Consider the following 18,041-nt stretch of genomic DNA (forward strand, 5'->3'; position numbering starts at 1 on the left):
AGTCTCCTTTAAGCTCTTTTCATCTGACTCATAAAATATGAAAATATTGCCGAGCAGTTGGCCTCTTCAGCTCGTTAAAGCTACCGAGAGTGCTATCCCTCCTCTAGATTTTAATCTTTCTGGACCTGAGATATTATTACACAAAAATATCGAGCGCTTGTCTTGTTCGGCTCGTTAAAACTATCGAAAATTCATCCCTTTCGGATTATTTTATACTTTTTCGGACTTAAGGGATTACATGACGAAAAAGGATTAATGGAGTTTCCTTTCCATCCCTTTTCAGACTCTCTAAAATTGAAAAAGGACCGAGTTGTCTTTGTCGTTAAACTCGTTAAAACCAATAGCGACAAACTTGTCGATATAGACAAGAAGGAGTTTCACTGTCGGTAGGCTCGTTAAAACATAGTGACATGTTTGCCCAAAGGGAAAATTATAGAACAAGCATATGTTATCCTCCTCAAGCTTGATAAAAATAAAGAGGTACTAATTAGCAATGTCTGGGGAAAAATTGGGAAGAAAACTTGAAGAAACTTTATTAGTAGGAAAGTCGCTCTTGAACATAACACTTTCACTCCATGTCTGAGTCGGGTTGGGTTATTCCATTCACTGGTCATATTACCATTGGTCCACCATACCATCCATATTTGGGGTTAATGCTACCAATCCATTTCAAGTGTCACCAATATGTTCAAGAGAAGTCGATCAGAGAATTCACCAACCCATCTTGTGTCTCATCAGCTGCAATACCTTTACGCTTCATTCTTTCATGACCGCCACCCTGAACCCTGTATCATCAGATCGTTTTCACCTCCAAAAGTCATTTTCTCCATTCCGTGTCATAGATGTGGGATTTATTAAGGCCCTCCTATGACGGGTCACTTCTTATCGACATCAGCTTATTATCCAAGAAGTCGACCTAGGAACAACCCTTTCAGTACTTTGAAGCTTGCATGCCTCAATGGCAAGTTTCTCACTTTCGGCGACAGGTTTACATCAATGGCCTTCGACCGAGATATTTTGCGTGGCATTCGACGCCAAGTCCCATTTTCACACCACACGAATTATACTATCATACCTTGAGGGTCATCATCATTATCGGTGATTCCTCTCGTGCCTGTTAATAACTTACATCATTGGCTGGTAATCAGGTGATGTCTTTCCATGTTCGACTCCAGAACATTTTTCACATGGATCGACTTGTACTTCGGGTGAAGATTGGATGAGTTTGAAGACACCAGATCTAGTTTCATCCATCCAGGCTACGTTATATTCAGGAAAATAAAGACATCAAATGTACATCATTGTTGCACAAATGATCATCCAAATCCAAGGATGATGGCTCTATCAGAATCATCACTCTGCCCCACAGATGGTTGTCTGTCCTATGTACATGAAAATGAATTTATAAAGCTGAACATGGGAATGCCCGCCTCAGCCAGATCATGAAAACATTATGAAGATAATGTATTGTATTTTATCTTATTACAGGTCACCTTCCAGTTCGAAAAACCTCGGATCCTCATGATAAAGCATTTCACCCGACATCAAAAGATTAACGACCTCATGCTTTAGGGGGCAACTGTTATAGAAATTTTTGGGCACTGCAACCCCAATCATATATGTCCATAAACCAAGGGCTTTTAAGTCCCTAAAAGTGTTGTTTCATGCCCTAAAGGAACAAGGTCAGCTGATTGCATCATCTCCCAGAAGTTCTCCACAGAAAACTGCTCATAATTGGTCAAAACTGGACCATACAGGTTGCTCAGTGCTAAGGGTGCGATGCATCTCACGTACCCAGTGTAAAAGGTGAGATGCATACTGGAAAGCCCTTCTATAGGGTGCGATGGGAAAGAATGGACAAATGGTAGAGACAGTTTTCGAAGTGGATGATCATGGAATCTTCCAGAAACTTATCCTGTGACACTTGCCTCTCTGAATTCGCCCAGGGATGAGTAAGAGATAATCAATCTCCAAGTGGAATGAAGAACTATCAGAGAGAAGACACTAATCAAAATCCCAGAAGTTCACTCACCTCCCTGCAATCATCTTTATATGGATCCCTCGTCCCAGAGATCCAGGGGCTAGAATTTTGTATCTTGTAAGGAAGTGCTATTGGTTTCTTAGTGGAATATCATAGTGTTGGGTGATCTAAGCTTTTCATGAGGTGAAGAAGGGCTTTCATGCTGGGAGGATGACGTTGGGCCAGATCAATGAGTTGTAATCCTCTCTTCTAATCTTCATATTAATAAATCTATTGAAGTTTTCCTCCACATTCTTGTATGTCTGATAGTATATGCATTTGTGTGGTCAATATATATCTGGTCCTATATTGCTTATGATTGTAGATCTATGCACTTTGAAGGTATTATGCTGCTTTTACTTTACAAGTACTCTTTGAAGCGGAGTGGTCAAGGGAGAAGCGGCAAAGACCTATCGATGAGGAGAAGGAACAAGCAAAGAACCACGTGCAAGATCGAGGTTGGTATTCTTTGATCCTCTCCTATCTACTTCTCATAAAGGAAAATGAAAATAACTTTAATAACTTTAATCTGTTTATTTCTAAGATAGCTACCCATCTTAGTGGGACTAGCAGCTCTATATAGACACTAGATTTCCCGATAACACAGCCACAAGGCTTTGAGGTACTTGGGCGAGAGACCCATGTATGTCGGTTGAGGAGAGAACTCTATGGACTTAAGCAAGCTTCAAGAGCTTGGTATTCGAGGACTGATACTTACTTGCAGCAGATGGGTTTAACAAAGAGTGATGCAGATCCAAAACTATACTACATTGTTGTAGGGGATGATCTGGTCATTATTGTGTTGTTTGTTGATGACTTGTTCTTTACTGGGGTAGAAAGATTGGTTAGTGGTTGCAAGGAGGATCTTTCTATGGAGTTCAAGATGAAGGAAATTGGACTGATGCATTACCTTTTGGGGCTTGAGGTGTGGCAAGAGGAGGGGCATATCTTTCTGGGGTAGGGCCAATATGTTGTGGATGTGTTGAGCAGATTTCACATGGTAGACTGTAGACCCATGTCCACACTTATGATCACCAACTAGAAGATGCTCCATGCTTTAGATTCTAGTTTAATGGATCCCACATTGTATAGGCAACTTATTGGGTCCTTGATGCATTTGATCAACACTAGGCCAGATATATGCTTTGCAATGAACACACTTAGCCAGTTCATGGTTGAGCCCAGGAGGGTGCATTGGCTAGCTGCAAAGCACATTCTTCACTACGTGCAGGGGACTCTTGATTATGGTATGGGCTATAGGCGGGGAGATGGAGTGACGTTGGTAGGTTACACATATGCAGATTGGGAAGGTTATGCTTCTAACAAGAAAAGCACTTCAGGGTGTTACTTTGGATTGGGTTCGACAGTTGTGTCGTGGTTCAGTCAAAAGAAAAAGTCAATTTCTTTGAGCTCTTCTGAGGCTAAGAATCCAGTGTCTCATGACAAGTCAAAGCACATTGACATTAGATATCATTTCATCAGGGATTATGTTCAGAAGGGGGCAGTGAAGCTGGAGTATATATCAACGGATGAGCAGGGGGCCGGTGTTCTCATGAAGTCCTTACTAAGAGGCAACCATATCCATTTCAGAGACAAGATGGGTGTGGTGAGAAACACTTTCCTCGGTAAAAGGGAGTGTTGATTTTTAATGTACCTTGGACAAGTGGTTTCCCATGGGTTAGTCTCTACCTAGGGAAAAGTGTCCAAAATAATTATTTTCCTAAGTAAAGTGAAAGCGACTTTATAAGTGGTAAAGTCAATGTTAAATTATAAAGTGAAAAGTGATTTTAGACATAAAGTACAATGTGGGTACTTTATTTAATGGGTGGGTTAAAAGATAGGAAGTGAGAATTAAATGCACATTTATTCTCATCGCTTGATCTAAATGAATCTGAGCCATTAGATCTTAGGGTTGCTCAAAAGTCATTTAGGGAAACAAAAGGGGGAAAAGAAAAGGCAGAATGCATTCATTCTTCATGAGCAGATTGGAAAAATGAGGCTGAGAGCTGGAGAAAAGTTCTAAAAGAGAAATTTGTTGCAACAAGCTAAAGGAGTGATTTCTGGGCAAAGTTGGGCACGGAAATCAAGGCATAGAAGACAACAGAAAGTATGGTACAAACAACATTTAATGCTGTGAGCTACATGTCGTTCGAGAGAAGTTTTTGAAAAGAAAAAAATTGAAAAATCCATATAGTCTATACAAAATCCATACAGTCCAGTTTGTATCCATACAATACATATTTTCAACTTCAATTGAGCACAAAAATCAAGGCAAAGTGTGCATGGTTTTCAAGGAGTTTTGGGCTGAAGAGATAAGTTGTGTTTTGCTATTTTGTTTTGTCTACAAATGTATTTTTCCTAAACTTGAAAGATAAATAAATTTGAAGAGCTTTCTAACAGGTTTTCCCTAGAGAAGATTGAAGGGGTTTTGCTTGGGTCTAAGTTGACCAAAAATTTGTGTGTATTTTTATGTGTGTTGTTGGTCTGTTTATGTCCATATTTATTTTCAGCAGTGTTGACAGTCCCATGTGTTTTAATATGAAAACTTCATTTCTAGAATTCTATATGTTGAATATATGTTTATGGGAAAGAGAATTTAACTAAATGGGAGTGATAAGGTGAAACTAAAACCGGGTTGGGATTGCAGAAAACTTTTTAGTCGTCAAATTTCAACATCTCCACTAACAATTCTAAAATCACTCAGATTATGTAACAAATTAAAAATATAGTATTCATACATTCGAGGATTGATAATATCAAATACTTCATTCCCCACTTATCTAACTATTTCATTCAAATAAACCATTTACATCATAATTAAAGGAAACAACCTTATCCTTCTAGGACCTGATTACACCTTAGGAAAATAAATAATTAAATTAAGGGAACCAACTCCCTTTAGTAAATTTCAAAGGCCCCTTAAGTCTAGTCATAGTGTTTTATTTTTGATGGGATTTCTCTTGCATTACACTCCCAAGGAACAAATTATTCATGATCATGAGTGAGTTGGAATTACTAAGAGCGAGGGAATTATTATTTCCTATTCTTTTCACAAAATTGGTTATACTTTAAAAACATTTATTCAGAGCATTAATAGAAACTCATGAGATCCTTTTGATGTCATTGACATGTCTTCTTTGTGCTGATATAAACACATCATCATCTCATCACCATCATCATCCTCTCTCAATATTGATCCTAGTTTGTGTTAACAAATGTGAACCTCTTCTTCGTTTAGAGACTTTTATCCATGCTCAGCTCTACTGTGTTTCTTCTTTAGAGACTTTTCTCCATGCTCAGCTCTACTGTGTTTCTTCTTTGTCTTCATTCTCTATATTAACTTCTTATCAAATAATATCTTAACGGGTCATTTGACCTTTTTCCTTACATCCCATCCTCGTCTTAGGTCGTCTTTGATTTCCTTCTGTAGAAACTTTTTTAATATTACTAACTTGTGCACTTAACTCAACCATTTATTTATCAAAGTCTTGATCACTCATTCTCTTTAAGCCAATTGCCTTGGTTTTTTCTGGGCCTCTTGCCGTGGCTTTTTTCTGAATTCTTCCTTCGACTGTTTTTATTTATTTCCATCTTTCCTTTTATGAGCTTCTCCATGCTCACTGTGCACTGCAACCAAGCCGCCTCCTAATAGCCAGTCTTAACAATTGCTACACAATACCTCATCAAGCTTTCCTCCTGAGATTTATCTCTTGGCATCACTGGCTCTTTCCCTGGAACCTTCTGAGCACTCCTTGCTCTTCTTTGGGCTTCTGCGCTTTACTAACACTTCTCTTATGAGAACTTCCATTATTCTCCTTACATTCAGTCTTTAGCTGAAATTTGTTGAGAACATCCCTTGCTGCAAAATTCTCCCGCTGCAAGCTTTCACTTGAGAGCTTTACCTGGTCCCATTCTTTCTCTGTCATAGCTTCCTAGCTGTAATCTTTTGTTACAATACCATACTACTACTACTTGCATCCACATACAATTTCATCAACAAGTTTAATACCTACAATATCTACTCCCATGATATTTTTTTCAAACTCTCACTTTGCTCTAGGATGGAATGACCTTCAATCTGCATTTCCTTCATTGTTTCAAAGATCCTTCTGCTAAACTCTTCTCTCTTACTCTAATACACAAGAATCTCCTTTCCACGGTGGGTTCTTCCAATTTCTACTCTTCCTAAAGAGTTCTCTTACTTTTTTTCTTGTTATGATTCCTATAACTATAATATTCTATCACCTCACCTTCTTCTATTGTTGGTATTCCAAATAAAATTGAAAATAAGAAGACCATATTACTCGTCAAACTTTTGAAACTTTCCTTAGAACTGCTGAATTTGTCTTAAATCCACGCAAGATTCAATTGAGCGGATTGTATTTCTCTAATACCACTAATGGTGTAGGCCAAACTCGATTTTATATGTTAGTGCTAAACATTGGTTGTAGTCTATTCGACCAAACTTAGTGATGCAAGCCTTTCCCAATTGTCGCGGTTGGCCTAGCACTAGCTCGACTTTGTGCTTAGTTCAAATTCCAATAGAAGCCTTAACAGATAAAAGATAAAAATCACACTTTGAATTAAATCAAGGAGTTGCAGCTCATAGGTGTGTACCGCACCTGGGAGACTGCACTCAAAACAAAGAGGAGACTCTCACTCTCGTTCACTCTACATTACATCAAATGAATATTACAATATTAAATACATCACTGAAAAATAGGTAGTTGTAAACAACCTCCTAAACTCTAGGAACTAATCCTAAACTAAGGAGATACGTTACAACCATATAACCATTTCTCCATTATTTTTAACTCCCCCCCTTAATGGAGAAAGGGTCATTCTGCACTCCTAACATCCCTCTAAATAACTCAAACTTTACTCGCCCTAGAGGCTTAGTAAAAATATCAACTAAATTATCACAAGTATTACAATACTCCACACATATTTATTTTGACTGTATCTTTTCTCGAACAAAATGAAACTGAGTGTCAATATGTATAGTATTTTTATGGAAAACTATATTGTATGCAAGCTTTATTGTGCTCTGGTTGTCAGTTTTGATGCTGGTCGCTTCTTTCTGACTTTTGCCTGCATCACTAAGCAATCTCCTCAACCATATGGCTTCGCATGTTGCTGCACACAACGCTTGGTACTCAGCTTCACATGATGATAATGCTACAATACTTTGCTTTTTGCTACTCCACGAGATAACTCCGGATCCAATACTAAATGAATAACCTGTGATGGATCTACGATCATCCAGGTCACCTGCCCAATCAGAATCTGAATAACATGCTAAAGTAACATCAGAAATGTCATTGTATAAAATACCATAATTACAAGTACCACTAAGGTACCTCAACACACATTTTGCTGCAATCCAGTGACTTTCAAGTGGTCTAGACATACACTGGCTTAGCATACTAACAGAATATGCCAGATCAGGTCTAGTTGTCGTGAGATATATCAAACTTCCCACTATCTATCTATACAAAGTGGCATCCACCTGTTTTGTGCCATCATCACTGCTTAACTTGAGATTATGCTGCAATGGTGTTGCTGTTGTTTTACACTGTTCCATTCTGAATCTTTCCAACAGGGTTCTGGCATACTTTCCTTGAGTTAGAAAAGTCTGACCAGAATCTTTCCACACCTCCAAACCTAGGCAATAATGAAGATCTCCAAGCTCTTTCATTTCAAATACCTGTGACATTTGCTGCTTGATTTCTTTGATCAAATTATTTGCATTTCCTGTTATAATCATGTCATCCACATACAAAGAAATCAAAATGAGTTGCCTCTGTTTATTTATCTTGGTATACAGGTTTGGGTCATTGAGGCTCCTATGAAAACCATGCTGTATAAAAAATGAATCAATTTTCTCATACCATGACCTGGGTGCTTGTTTCAAACCATAAAGTGCCTTATGCAATTTACACACTAAATGATCCTGCCCCTTTTTCACAAAACCAGGAGGCTGTACTAAATAAATTTCTTCCTTTAATTCTCCATTCAGAAATGTAGACTTAACATCTAGCTGGTGTAGCTTCCATTTATGTTTTGTTGCTAATGAAATTAGCATTCTGATTGTATTTAATTTAGCTACAGGGGCAAAGGTGTCATTGAAATATATGCATTCTTGCTGTGAATAACCCTTTGCTACCAGTCTAGCTTTGTATTTTTCTACACTCCCATCTGCATTTATCTTAGGTTTATACAGCCACTTACAACCTATAGGGGTTTTTCCTTCACGAAACTCAACTAAATCCCAAGTATGATTTCTATATATTGATTCAATTTCCTCATGCATTGCAGCCCTCCATTCATCTGATTTACTTGCTTCTTCATAGTTTGAAGGTTCTAAAATGTTTAAAATTTTGGACATTAAAGCATAGCCTTTCAATATTTCAGGTAGTCTAGTCTTCCTACCTGATATTCTAGGTAGAGGACTTACCTCAACTCTATCTGTTTTAGCACTTTCCGGGCCTGCATCATCACTTATTACACTAACTTTTGCTACTTCTTCCTGTTTCTACTCCTGCTCCTGCTCTTCATCTTCGTCACTGTTCATTTCTATCAAAAATGGAATGTGGATGTCATTGCTAGAGTCTTCCTTTCCATCTTCAGTCTATTCATGAAAAACAACATCTCTTCTTGCAAAAACTTTATGAGTCACATGATTATATAACTTGTATGCCTTATACTCTGTTCCATATCCTACAAATATACATTTCAAGGCTTTGGGGTCTAACTTCTTTCTATCTGCTTTTGGTATATGAGCATAAGCTTTAGATCCAAATATTCTTAGATGACTAACTGCTGGTTTGAGTCCAAACAATGCTTCAAAGGGGGTTTTGAAGCCTAGACATTTAGTAGGACTCCTATTCTTTAAATAAACAACAGTATTAATGGCTTCTGCCCAAAGACCATTTGATATACCTTTACCTTGAAGCATACTTCTTGCGCACTCCACAAGAGTTCTGTTCTTGTGTTCTGCTACTCCATTCTGCTGTGGAGTGTGTGGCACTATGAATTGCTGCATAATCCCATGCTGCTTGCAGAAGTTCATGAACTCTCCTAACCTGTATTCTCCCCCTTGGTCCGAGCGGAGAATCTTTATCCTCTTTCCTGTTTGGTTCTCTATCATAGATTTGAACTCTTTAAAGTACCGAAAGGCTTGATTCTTTTTACTTAAAAAATACATCCATGAAAACCTAATGCAGTCATCTGTAAACAACAGAAAATAATATGCACCTCCTAAGGACCTAGTTTGCATAGGTCCACAAATATCTGTATGCACTAGTTCTAGGATGTCTCTTTCCTTTCTGTTGACATGCAAAGGGAACTCTTCTCTATGCATTTTCCCTAATGCACATCCATCACATTCCAGCTTGACATTATGAAAAACAGGGAGTCCATCGACCATACCTTTCTTCTGAAGTAAGATGAGGTCTTGCAAATTGAGATGTCCAAATCTCTGATGCCAGAGATTTTCGACTATTGATCCAGCTGCAACCATTGCTTGTCGTGGCATACTCTTTGCATCCGTACAAATTCCCCATGCGCACTCCTGTTGCAGCTGTTTCCATCTGGCTATCCTTAATGACACAACCATTCTTAAAGAATTGCACCTGCATGTCCTGGTCTGTAATCATTGAGACGGAGATCAAATTTTTCTTAATTCCTGGAACATATAATACATTTTTAAGATGTTTAATGTCACCACTAGGTAGCTTCACAGGAATATCTCCACATCCTTTGATCTCATACCCACTGTCATCTCCTAGATAAATCTTTGATCCACATGCAGATTCTTCAAGAAATTCAAAACAGTCCTTCTTACCGGTCATATGAGAGGATGCGCCAGAGTCGACATACCATATGTCGTCCTCATCTCCCTTTGATGCTGAAAGAGCACAATCGACTGTGAATAGTCGAAGATCATGGCTGTGGTCCTCCTCTTGACCAGCAAAACAACCCTGATGTTTCCTCTGTTTGCCTTTTCTTTCATCCGCCTGCCTCTTATAGCATTCTTTAATCTGATGACCAGGTTTCCCACAGTAAAAACATCTCTTAATATAATTATCAGTCATACCTCTGAATGGTCTCTTTTGAAAAGAGTTGGCCCCCTTCTGCTGCTGCTGCAGCGGTTGCTGGTGCTGATGTTGGTGCTGGTGCTACTTTCCTTTGTACTGTCGCCTCTTCGCCATCAGAGCTAGGTCATTGCTCTGAGTTTTTAGATTCTGTCTTCGCTCCTCCTCCTGGAGCAGAATCGCTGTCAGTTCATCAAATGAAGGGGATTTCTCCCTCGCTGACAGTCCTGTGATGAATGTCTAATGTTCATCTGTCATTCTGTTCAATGTGAGTGTAACTAGATCTGAGTTGGACACTTTTTCTCCAATAGCTCCCATTTTGTCTCTCAGATCCTTGAATTTGGCCATGAATCCACCAACAGACTCATTCTCGTCCATCTTCAATGCAAACAATTTTCCCTTGAGTTCTAGAACACGATTTGTATTCTAAGTCTTGTACAGGTTCTTGATCGTTGTCCATAGATTAGCTGCTGACTTGGAATCTCTGATATGTGGGATAATATTTTCCTTAACGGACATCTTCAGTATAACTTTTGCTTTCGTTTCTCTTTTATCCCAGTCTTGTTCTTGGGTTGCTGTTCTAGATCTCGGCTCATTTCCTTCAACGATCGCCCATGCATTTACGCTCTCCAGCAAAGTTTGCATTTTGAATTTCCAGTTGGAGAAATTCGTTCCATCGAGTTTGCCAGACTCGTGGAGGTATGATTCTATACTATTGTTCATTTTCACCCAACTGAGCACTCCAATCGGCCACCACCGAGCAAGTCCGATCTGCTTCCACCGAACAGATCAGGAACTTCACTGTGCCACCACTGGGCAAGTCCGATCTGCTGCCACTAAACAGATCAGGGACTTCAATGTGCCACCACCGGGCAAAACCGATCTGCTACCACTGAACAGATCAACAAGCAAGCTCCAACATGCCACCACCGGGCAAAGGCGATCTGCTTCCATCGAACATATCAGGGAGCTGCACTGTGCCACCACCGGGCAAAAAACCGATCTGCTTCCACTGAGCAGATCACAGAGCTCTGATTCGCCACCACCGGGCAGGTTCGATCTGCTACCTCCAAGCGGATCACGGAACCCCAATTCGCCACCACCAGGCGGGTCCGATCCGAGCGGATCAAGGAACCTCAATTCGCCACCACCGGGCAAATCAAATCTTCCACCACCGAGTAGAAATCTCCATGTGCCACCACCGGGCAACTCCGATCTGCAACAAAAATTGCAGATTTCCAGAGAGAAAGAGGTTGGCTCTATGGCGCTCTGAACAACTACAAATTCGCGCCAATTGCATAAAAGAAAAATTCACAGTGTCCATGGAAATTGGCGCGCTTAACAGCCACAGATCCATGCCAATTTAGTTATAATTTCTTTGGTGCACTTATCAGCCCCAAACCCGCGCCAATGGGCGCCTCTGTTCTTTAAAAAATCACACCTTTCTGTTTTGCTCTGGATTAGCGTGATTGTCATCAAAAAATCCACACCAATTGCTCAACCCTTTCTCCAGCTCAGAGATGATCAGTCATCTGAGACCCTTCACTCCAGGTGTTACTATAGTTCCACCTGATCACACAAACACATTTACATGTACTCCTACCATTACAGAAATGTAACTAATGATACATCCCTAAAAAAAATGAGGCTATCTCTACCCTAAGCTCTGATACCAAGATAAAAATCACACTTTGAATTAAATGAAGGAGTTGCAGCTCACAGGTGTGTACCGCACCTGGGAGACTGCACTCAAAACAAAGAGGAGACTATCAATCTCGTTCACTCTACATTTCATCAAATGAATATTACAATATTAAATACATCACTGAAAAATAGATAGTTGTAAACAACCTCCTAAACTCTAGGAACTAATCTTAAACTAAGGAGATACGTTACAACCATATAACCATTTCTCCATTATTTTTAACTTTAACACCAAACATGTTCATGTATTGGAGCTTAACGTTGGTGGGAATAATTATATAACCATGGCTATGTCTAAGGGCCCCCATTGAAGGCACTAAACCTATCTAGGCTTGACCTTTCCACTCTTGTCTCGGCACTTTATGTCATTGAATCCTCTCTAACTCTTACCGTCTCCTGAGATCCCGAGACTGAGATCGGGACAACAATTTATGCCAAATTCCCGTTTGTTTATCACCTTGGCTCTCGCTAATTGGTTTGCGAAAAAACTAAGGCACAAGGCTTTGGCCGCCTGTGGTTTCACACCGAGACTTGAATAATCCTAGTTTGTTCACGCCAAGAAACCATAAAACACATAAAGCTGATCCTGTAATGATCACCTATGTATTATTGACATAAATTAACAAGGATTAACATAATGACTTCACTCAGGCTTACGAGGGTTAAACCCAAATAGCAGTTCTACAACATTCACAAGAACATATAAGAACTTTATTCAATCATAATCATTTACATAGAATCAATGGCCTGATCAACCCCAAGATGGCCGTTCTCTGTTTCGACCCTTTTCTTATCTAACACAAACCTTAAAGAATACTAATACCAGAATTGGTTCAGATCCTAAAATGTCTCTACTAAAAAGTCTAAATTCCCTCACTGGATTCTGTAACAAATTATAAATATAGTATTCATACATACTAGGGTTGATAATATCAAATCCTTCAATCCCCACCTATCTAACTAATTGACTCAAATAGACCATTTACATCATAAACAACCTTATCTTTCTAAAACTTAATTACAACTTAGAAAAATAAATAATTAAATTAAAAGAACCACTCCCTTTAGTAAATTTCAAAAACCCCTTAGTCTAATCAAAGTGATTGATTTTTGAGGGGATTGCTCCTGCATCACAGCAGTTAGGCTTATGGCTTTAAAGCTCACTTTGTAACTAGCTTGGAAAAGATGCATTTACTCAACTTCACATTTACGGGGACTTGTTAATTGTCATAAATTGGATGAACAAGAACTTCTCATTATAGAATTACTTTCTTATATCTTTATACCAAGATAGTTTCTTAGTCTTTATGAACACAGATTCTTTTGGGCTATCAGCCCAGGGCATGCCATGAGCATTTACTAATGTAATTTTGTTCCTTCTGCAGAAATACAATTACTATTTTTTTTTTCTTTCAAAAAAACAATATAAATGAAAATAACATTACACCATAAACTAAGCTATCATAAGTTGTAATAAATTGAATGCATATAATTTTGACAATATATAAATGTAAAATTGATTTGGGTTAATCACTCACCTGAAGCTCAGGGATCATGCCAGTGTTATTTGCAAAGATGATTGCTGCAATTGCATTTAACGTATTGAAAATCTTGTTTGATTTTGTATCATTTATTTTGTAACTTTTTGCATCGGATATACCTAAAAAGAATTAGAAATAACATGTCAATATTTGGTTTATTGGAATTCTACTACTATGAAAACGAATAAATCAGATTGTAATTTTCAACGAATAAATCAGATTGTAATTTTCAAAATTAGTTGAAATATTTAGAGGAAAAAAAAAATACTACCACCATCCTGTCATGTCATTTTAGCATGATAAAAAAATATAAAATCATACTTACCATTTGATATAGATAGTTTTATCGATATCACTACATATATAAAGGTGAAGAATGCTGAAATCCCACACCACACCTTCATTGCTGACACGTTTGGTACTGAGAATGCAAAAGCAAAATAAAGACCCCCTGAAATGACTATGAATTCTTGAAGAGTCATTGTGGAAGATTGATTGTATTCTACATATATTTCCTGTATCATTTATACAAGATATATTAGAACATTATTTCTGGATAATAATGACAATTTTTCTAATAGATAGAATTATAATCAACATCATAAGTTTTTGATATTTATATCTTTATTATGAATATGTGCAATAAATTGATGAGAAACACATCTATATGAATAATATTCAAAATTTTATATTTATTAACCCGATAAAAAATAATAATTTTTTAGAAGAGGGTGTTTTAATAAAACGTGTTTTAACATATATGTATATGTTTCCCATATCAATAGAGGATGGTGAGAGATATGGGGCTTTAGTAAGCAACATACTTATCAAGAGATTTAAGGATTCGTCATTGAAATAACCAATAAACAATGAGGAGGGTTGGTATTTTCTCTTTGCACGAATAAATATCAATGAGCACAAAGAATGTTCCTTATTCTCAAAGCATGTTGACGCTTATGATATGGTTATTTGATAAAAAAAAACATCAGCAATAATAATCTTGAGAGCATGCCAATATGTATGTATAGTTGGTGATGGTGAAAACTAGTAGTACTATGGCACAAAGGATGTCCCTCATCCTCAAAGCATGCTGACACCTACAATATGGTTATTTTATCAAAAGGATTCAACAATAATACTGAGAGCATTGCAACATGTATGCATAGTTGGTGATGGTTAAAACTAAGGGTTAATAAGAAATAGACTATGGCTTGATGACAAAGTTTTAAATAGATCCAAGCTACAATTGAAGGTGTAGATTGCACTTGTTATATGTTACAATTGTTCTTCCCTATTCAAGGTAGATCAATGCATCATCTCTCAATTTGGATTTAATTCAACCTATAGATAGGTGTTTCAATTTGATTTAAACATGATGGTGAGAAATATAGGGCTTTTGCAAGCAAGAGATCTAGGGATTCTGTAGGTGAGAGATCTAGGGCTTCATCATTGAAATAACAAATGAAAAATGAGCAAGGTAGTTATTCTTTCTTCTTGCAAATGAGAATCAATTAAGACAAATTTATGAAACATGATTGGTGATGATTTAGGTGGATCTTCAAAAAGTACCAGTGGCATGGTAAAAGGCTCAAAACTCAAAGTGGTAGAATATGGATAAACATAGCATCGGATCGAAGCGCTTGTCATCTTAATTCCAACAGTGCGAACGAAACTCAAATTCGAGTTCATATGAAGAAGTTAGAGCAAGTCAAAGTTTAATGTTGCTTGTCCAAGTGACAAGAAGAGATGATGTGGAAGACACTCTCAGTGAATGGGGAAGCGCCAAATGGCAAACTACCACTTGGTCCCGCATATTGCAGATCACAGAAGAAAGAGACTGTGGCTTAAGGAAAATCAGCCATTGTTGCGATGCAAACAATTTGCAATCGCATTTCGCAAGGGTTAAAGAATCAGTCCACGGAACCAGTCCTGGTTGCGATGCAATATATCGCAATCACATAATCATGTTGTGATTTACGATATTACAATTGCATTTTGCAAGGGTTAAAGAATTGGCCCCCGGAGTAAGCCAAGTTACGATGCAATCGCAATCGCAGACCATGTTGTGATTTGCGATATGAGCTCCCGGATCTGACATATTATATATTGTGGTTAATAGTTCGTCGGGTTCGTGGTTATCGTAGGGCGCTTGATTTATGGGCTTTGGGTTGTCCGCCGATTGGAAACGTCAATGGGGAACTGCTGATAGTGAAAGCCACTGGTTTAAAAATGCGCAGTTAATAGTTTTGCCATGTTTATAAGGTTTGTTGCTGCATATCATGTGGGACCCAATATTCTCATATTAAGAAACAAAGTCATCTGCTAAACTTGGTCTATTGTTTAGAACTACCCAAGAGTTGAGGGGTTTACCGCCAACATATATAAAGGACTATCTGTGTCGGAGAAAGGCAGAGAGAGCTGACAAATTAGTTCAGAAGCCATTGTGTGCAACAGACCCTAACCTAGAAGGAGGCCAGGATTTCGCATTGAGCATCAGGGAGGTTCCGAGAAGGTGCAGAAGGCCCGATTATTTGAATTGGGTGTTCAAATAGGTGTTTGTGCATGATTTTTCGCCAAGATTTTAGTGGTACTGTCTGTTTTAAAAGCTGGGCTCTCCATTCTTTATCCATCTTCCCTTAACGACGATAAAGGAATAATTCAAAGGGGGGGGGCAAGAAAGGATGAGGTTTGTGGATGAAGCAAGGGATCGAATCCTGAAGCACTCAAAGTCGCTGACCTTTCATCATAAACCACAAATAGAATTTGTCCACTTGCTCTTTATTATTTCTTTTTGAACTTAGGATAAGGAAAAAATGTAATTTATAAAACACTTTTATACCATCGCGCATTTTTGTGCCTTGAACTTAGGATAAGGGATGAAAAATGAAACTTTTCGAAATAATTTATCCCATCATACATATCCTGACCTTTCATGGTATTCTCAAACTTAGGATAAAAATTGTATATATAAATATTTACCAAATCACTTAATCTACCTACCCTTAGCTAGACTAGCATTTTATTTCTATCTCTAGGGTGCACTTAAAGTAGAAAACCATTTTATTTTCTTTTATGCAGAATGAAAAACTATCTAACCTATCCCTTATTTCTCTAATTGACCCAGATTAAACAGTTGGATCAATGTCATTTTATTCCTAACTAATGCTTTACCCGTATTAAACTATTGGATAAAAATTTATTCTCTATCTAATTCACAGAAATTTAAAGAAGTTTAATCATGATTACATTGTATGATCAAACTTGAAACTAATGATTGTGGCATTTTGAACAAGCTACACACAACTTATTTTATAGTAATGAAACAAAACTAACTATGAGCAGTGGCATTTAGACTTGCAACACTTTTAGTATTATTATTTTTTTTTTTACTTTTGTTTCTTTTGGTGGGGTTCAATCTTTTTTTTTTCAAGATTTTTGTTTTTTCTCTTTAGTTTTCTTCTTTATACCCTCTTTTGCTTTTTTAATTCTATTTTTTCTTTTATTTGGAAATCATTGGCAAATTGACAAGTATTTACAAAATAAGATTCCTGAGATAGAATATTCAATTACTTTGAGATCCTATAAATTATAGGACACTAATAGTGGCTCTAGCTGGGGATGGCACTCTCCCTGTGAGGTGCCAAGAACATGTAATCAGTAGCCTTGAGTGTCTTATTTCAACAATCTCTACCTCTGATTTCTTTGTTGTAGTACTTATGGTAACTCATCAATAGAAGCTCAGGGCCTTCTCTGTAGGCTTCAACTTCTATTTAATAAATCACCCAATCCAAACAATAAGGACAATGATATTTACAATGAAAAATGATAAGAAAAATTCTATTGTTCAGAGAAATAGTGTTTGATCATCCTGCCATTGACAGTTCCACGAGGTAATTCTATCCCATCCAAATTCCTGATAAAAAATGCATTATTCCCTATGAAAGCATAAATGACATACGGTCCCATCCATAAATTGTCAAATTTCCCATGCTTCCCTTTATCTTGTCTTCTAGAATCCCACTTTAAAACTTTATCACCAATGGTGAAATCATCTGCTTTTGTACTTCTGTCAAAAACTTTCTTGATATTCTCATGGATGACTTGAGCCTTATTATAAACTTCTTCTCTGGATTCCTGTAATTGGATTATCTGATCAATTATCCTTTGAATATCATTGGGTTCAACTTGCAATTCTTCAATTAACTTCATGATTGGAACTCCCAAAGAGGATGGGAAAACAACATCCATTCCATAAACCAATTAGTATGGTGACATGCCAATTGATTTCTTTGTGGTGAGTCGATCAGCCCAAAGTGCATTTATGAGCTTGTTCTGCCATGACTTCTTACTATTTTCTAACAACTTCTTGATAATATTTACTAGACTTTTGTTTGAAGATTCAGCTAATCCATTACCCTGTGGGTAATAAGTAGTTGAATGCCCCAAAGTGATGTGGTATTTGTTGCAGAAATCTATCATTTTCTTAGATCTAAAGGTTGCAACGTTGTCTGTAATCAACATGTTCCGGTAGCCAAATCTAGACAGGATGTTGTTTTCTAAGAATTTGATGATCACAACATCTGTGGCTAGTCTAGAAGGAGTGGCCTCAATCCATTTGGTAAAGTAGTCAGTAGCAGTAAGGATCCATTTATGTTGAGCAGAGGATGGAGGATGGATTTC

General features: G+C 37.7%; 1 protein-coding gene across 2 annotated transcripts in view; it reads right to left on the reverse strand.

Annotated features, from left to right (window-relative positions):
* LOC149173560 (putative proline transporter 2) overlaps positions 1-18,041 on the reverse strand; it is a 335,454-nt gene that overhangs the window by 124,821 nt on the left and 192,592 nt on the right. For both annotated transcript variants that reach the window (XM_089427960.1, XM_089427958.1), the window contains exons 4-5: positions 13,687-13,876; positions 13,359-13,480 (exon numbers count right to left, since the gene is read on the reverse strand). In XM_089427960.1, coding sequence (XP_089284086.1) covers positions 13,359-13,480; positions 13,687-13,876 — 312 coding nt within the window. The remainder of the gene's footprint in view (positions 1-13,358; positions 13,481-13,686; positions 13,877-18,041) is intronic.

This window comes from Pinus tabuliformis, chromosome 4_2 (assembly GCF_031772625.1).
Source record: "Pinus tabuliformis cultivar Carrire ecotype Pingquan chromosome 4_2, CPIR1, whole genome shotgun sequence".
In the NCBI taxonomy this organism is placed as follows: Eukaryota; Viridiplantae; Streptophyta; class Pinopsida; order Pinales; family Pinaceae; genus Pinus; species Pinus tabuliformis.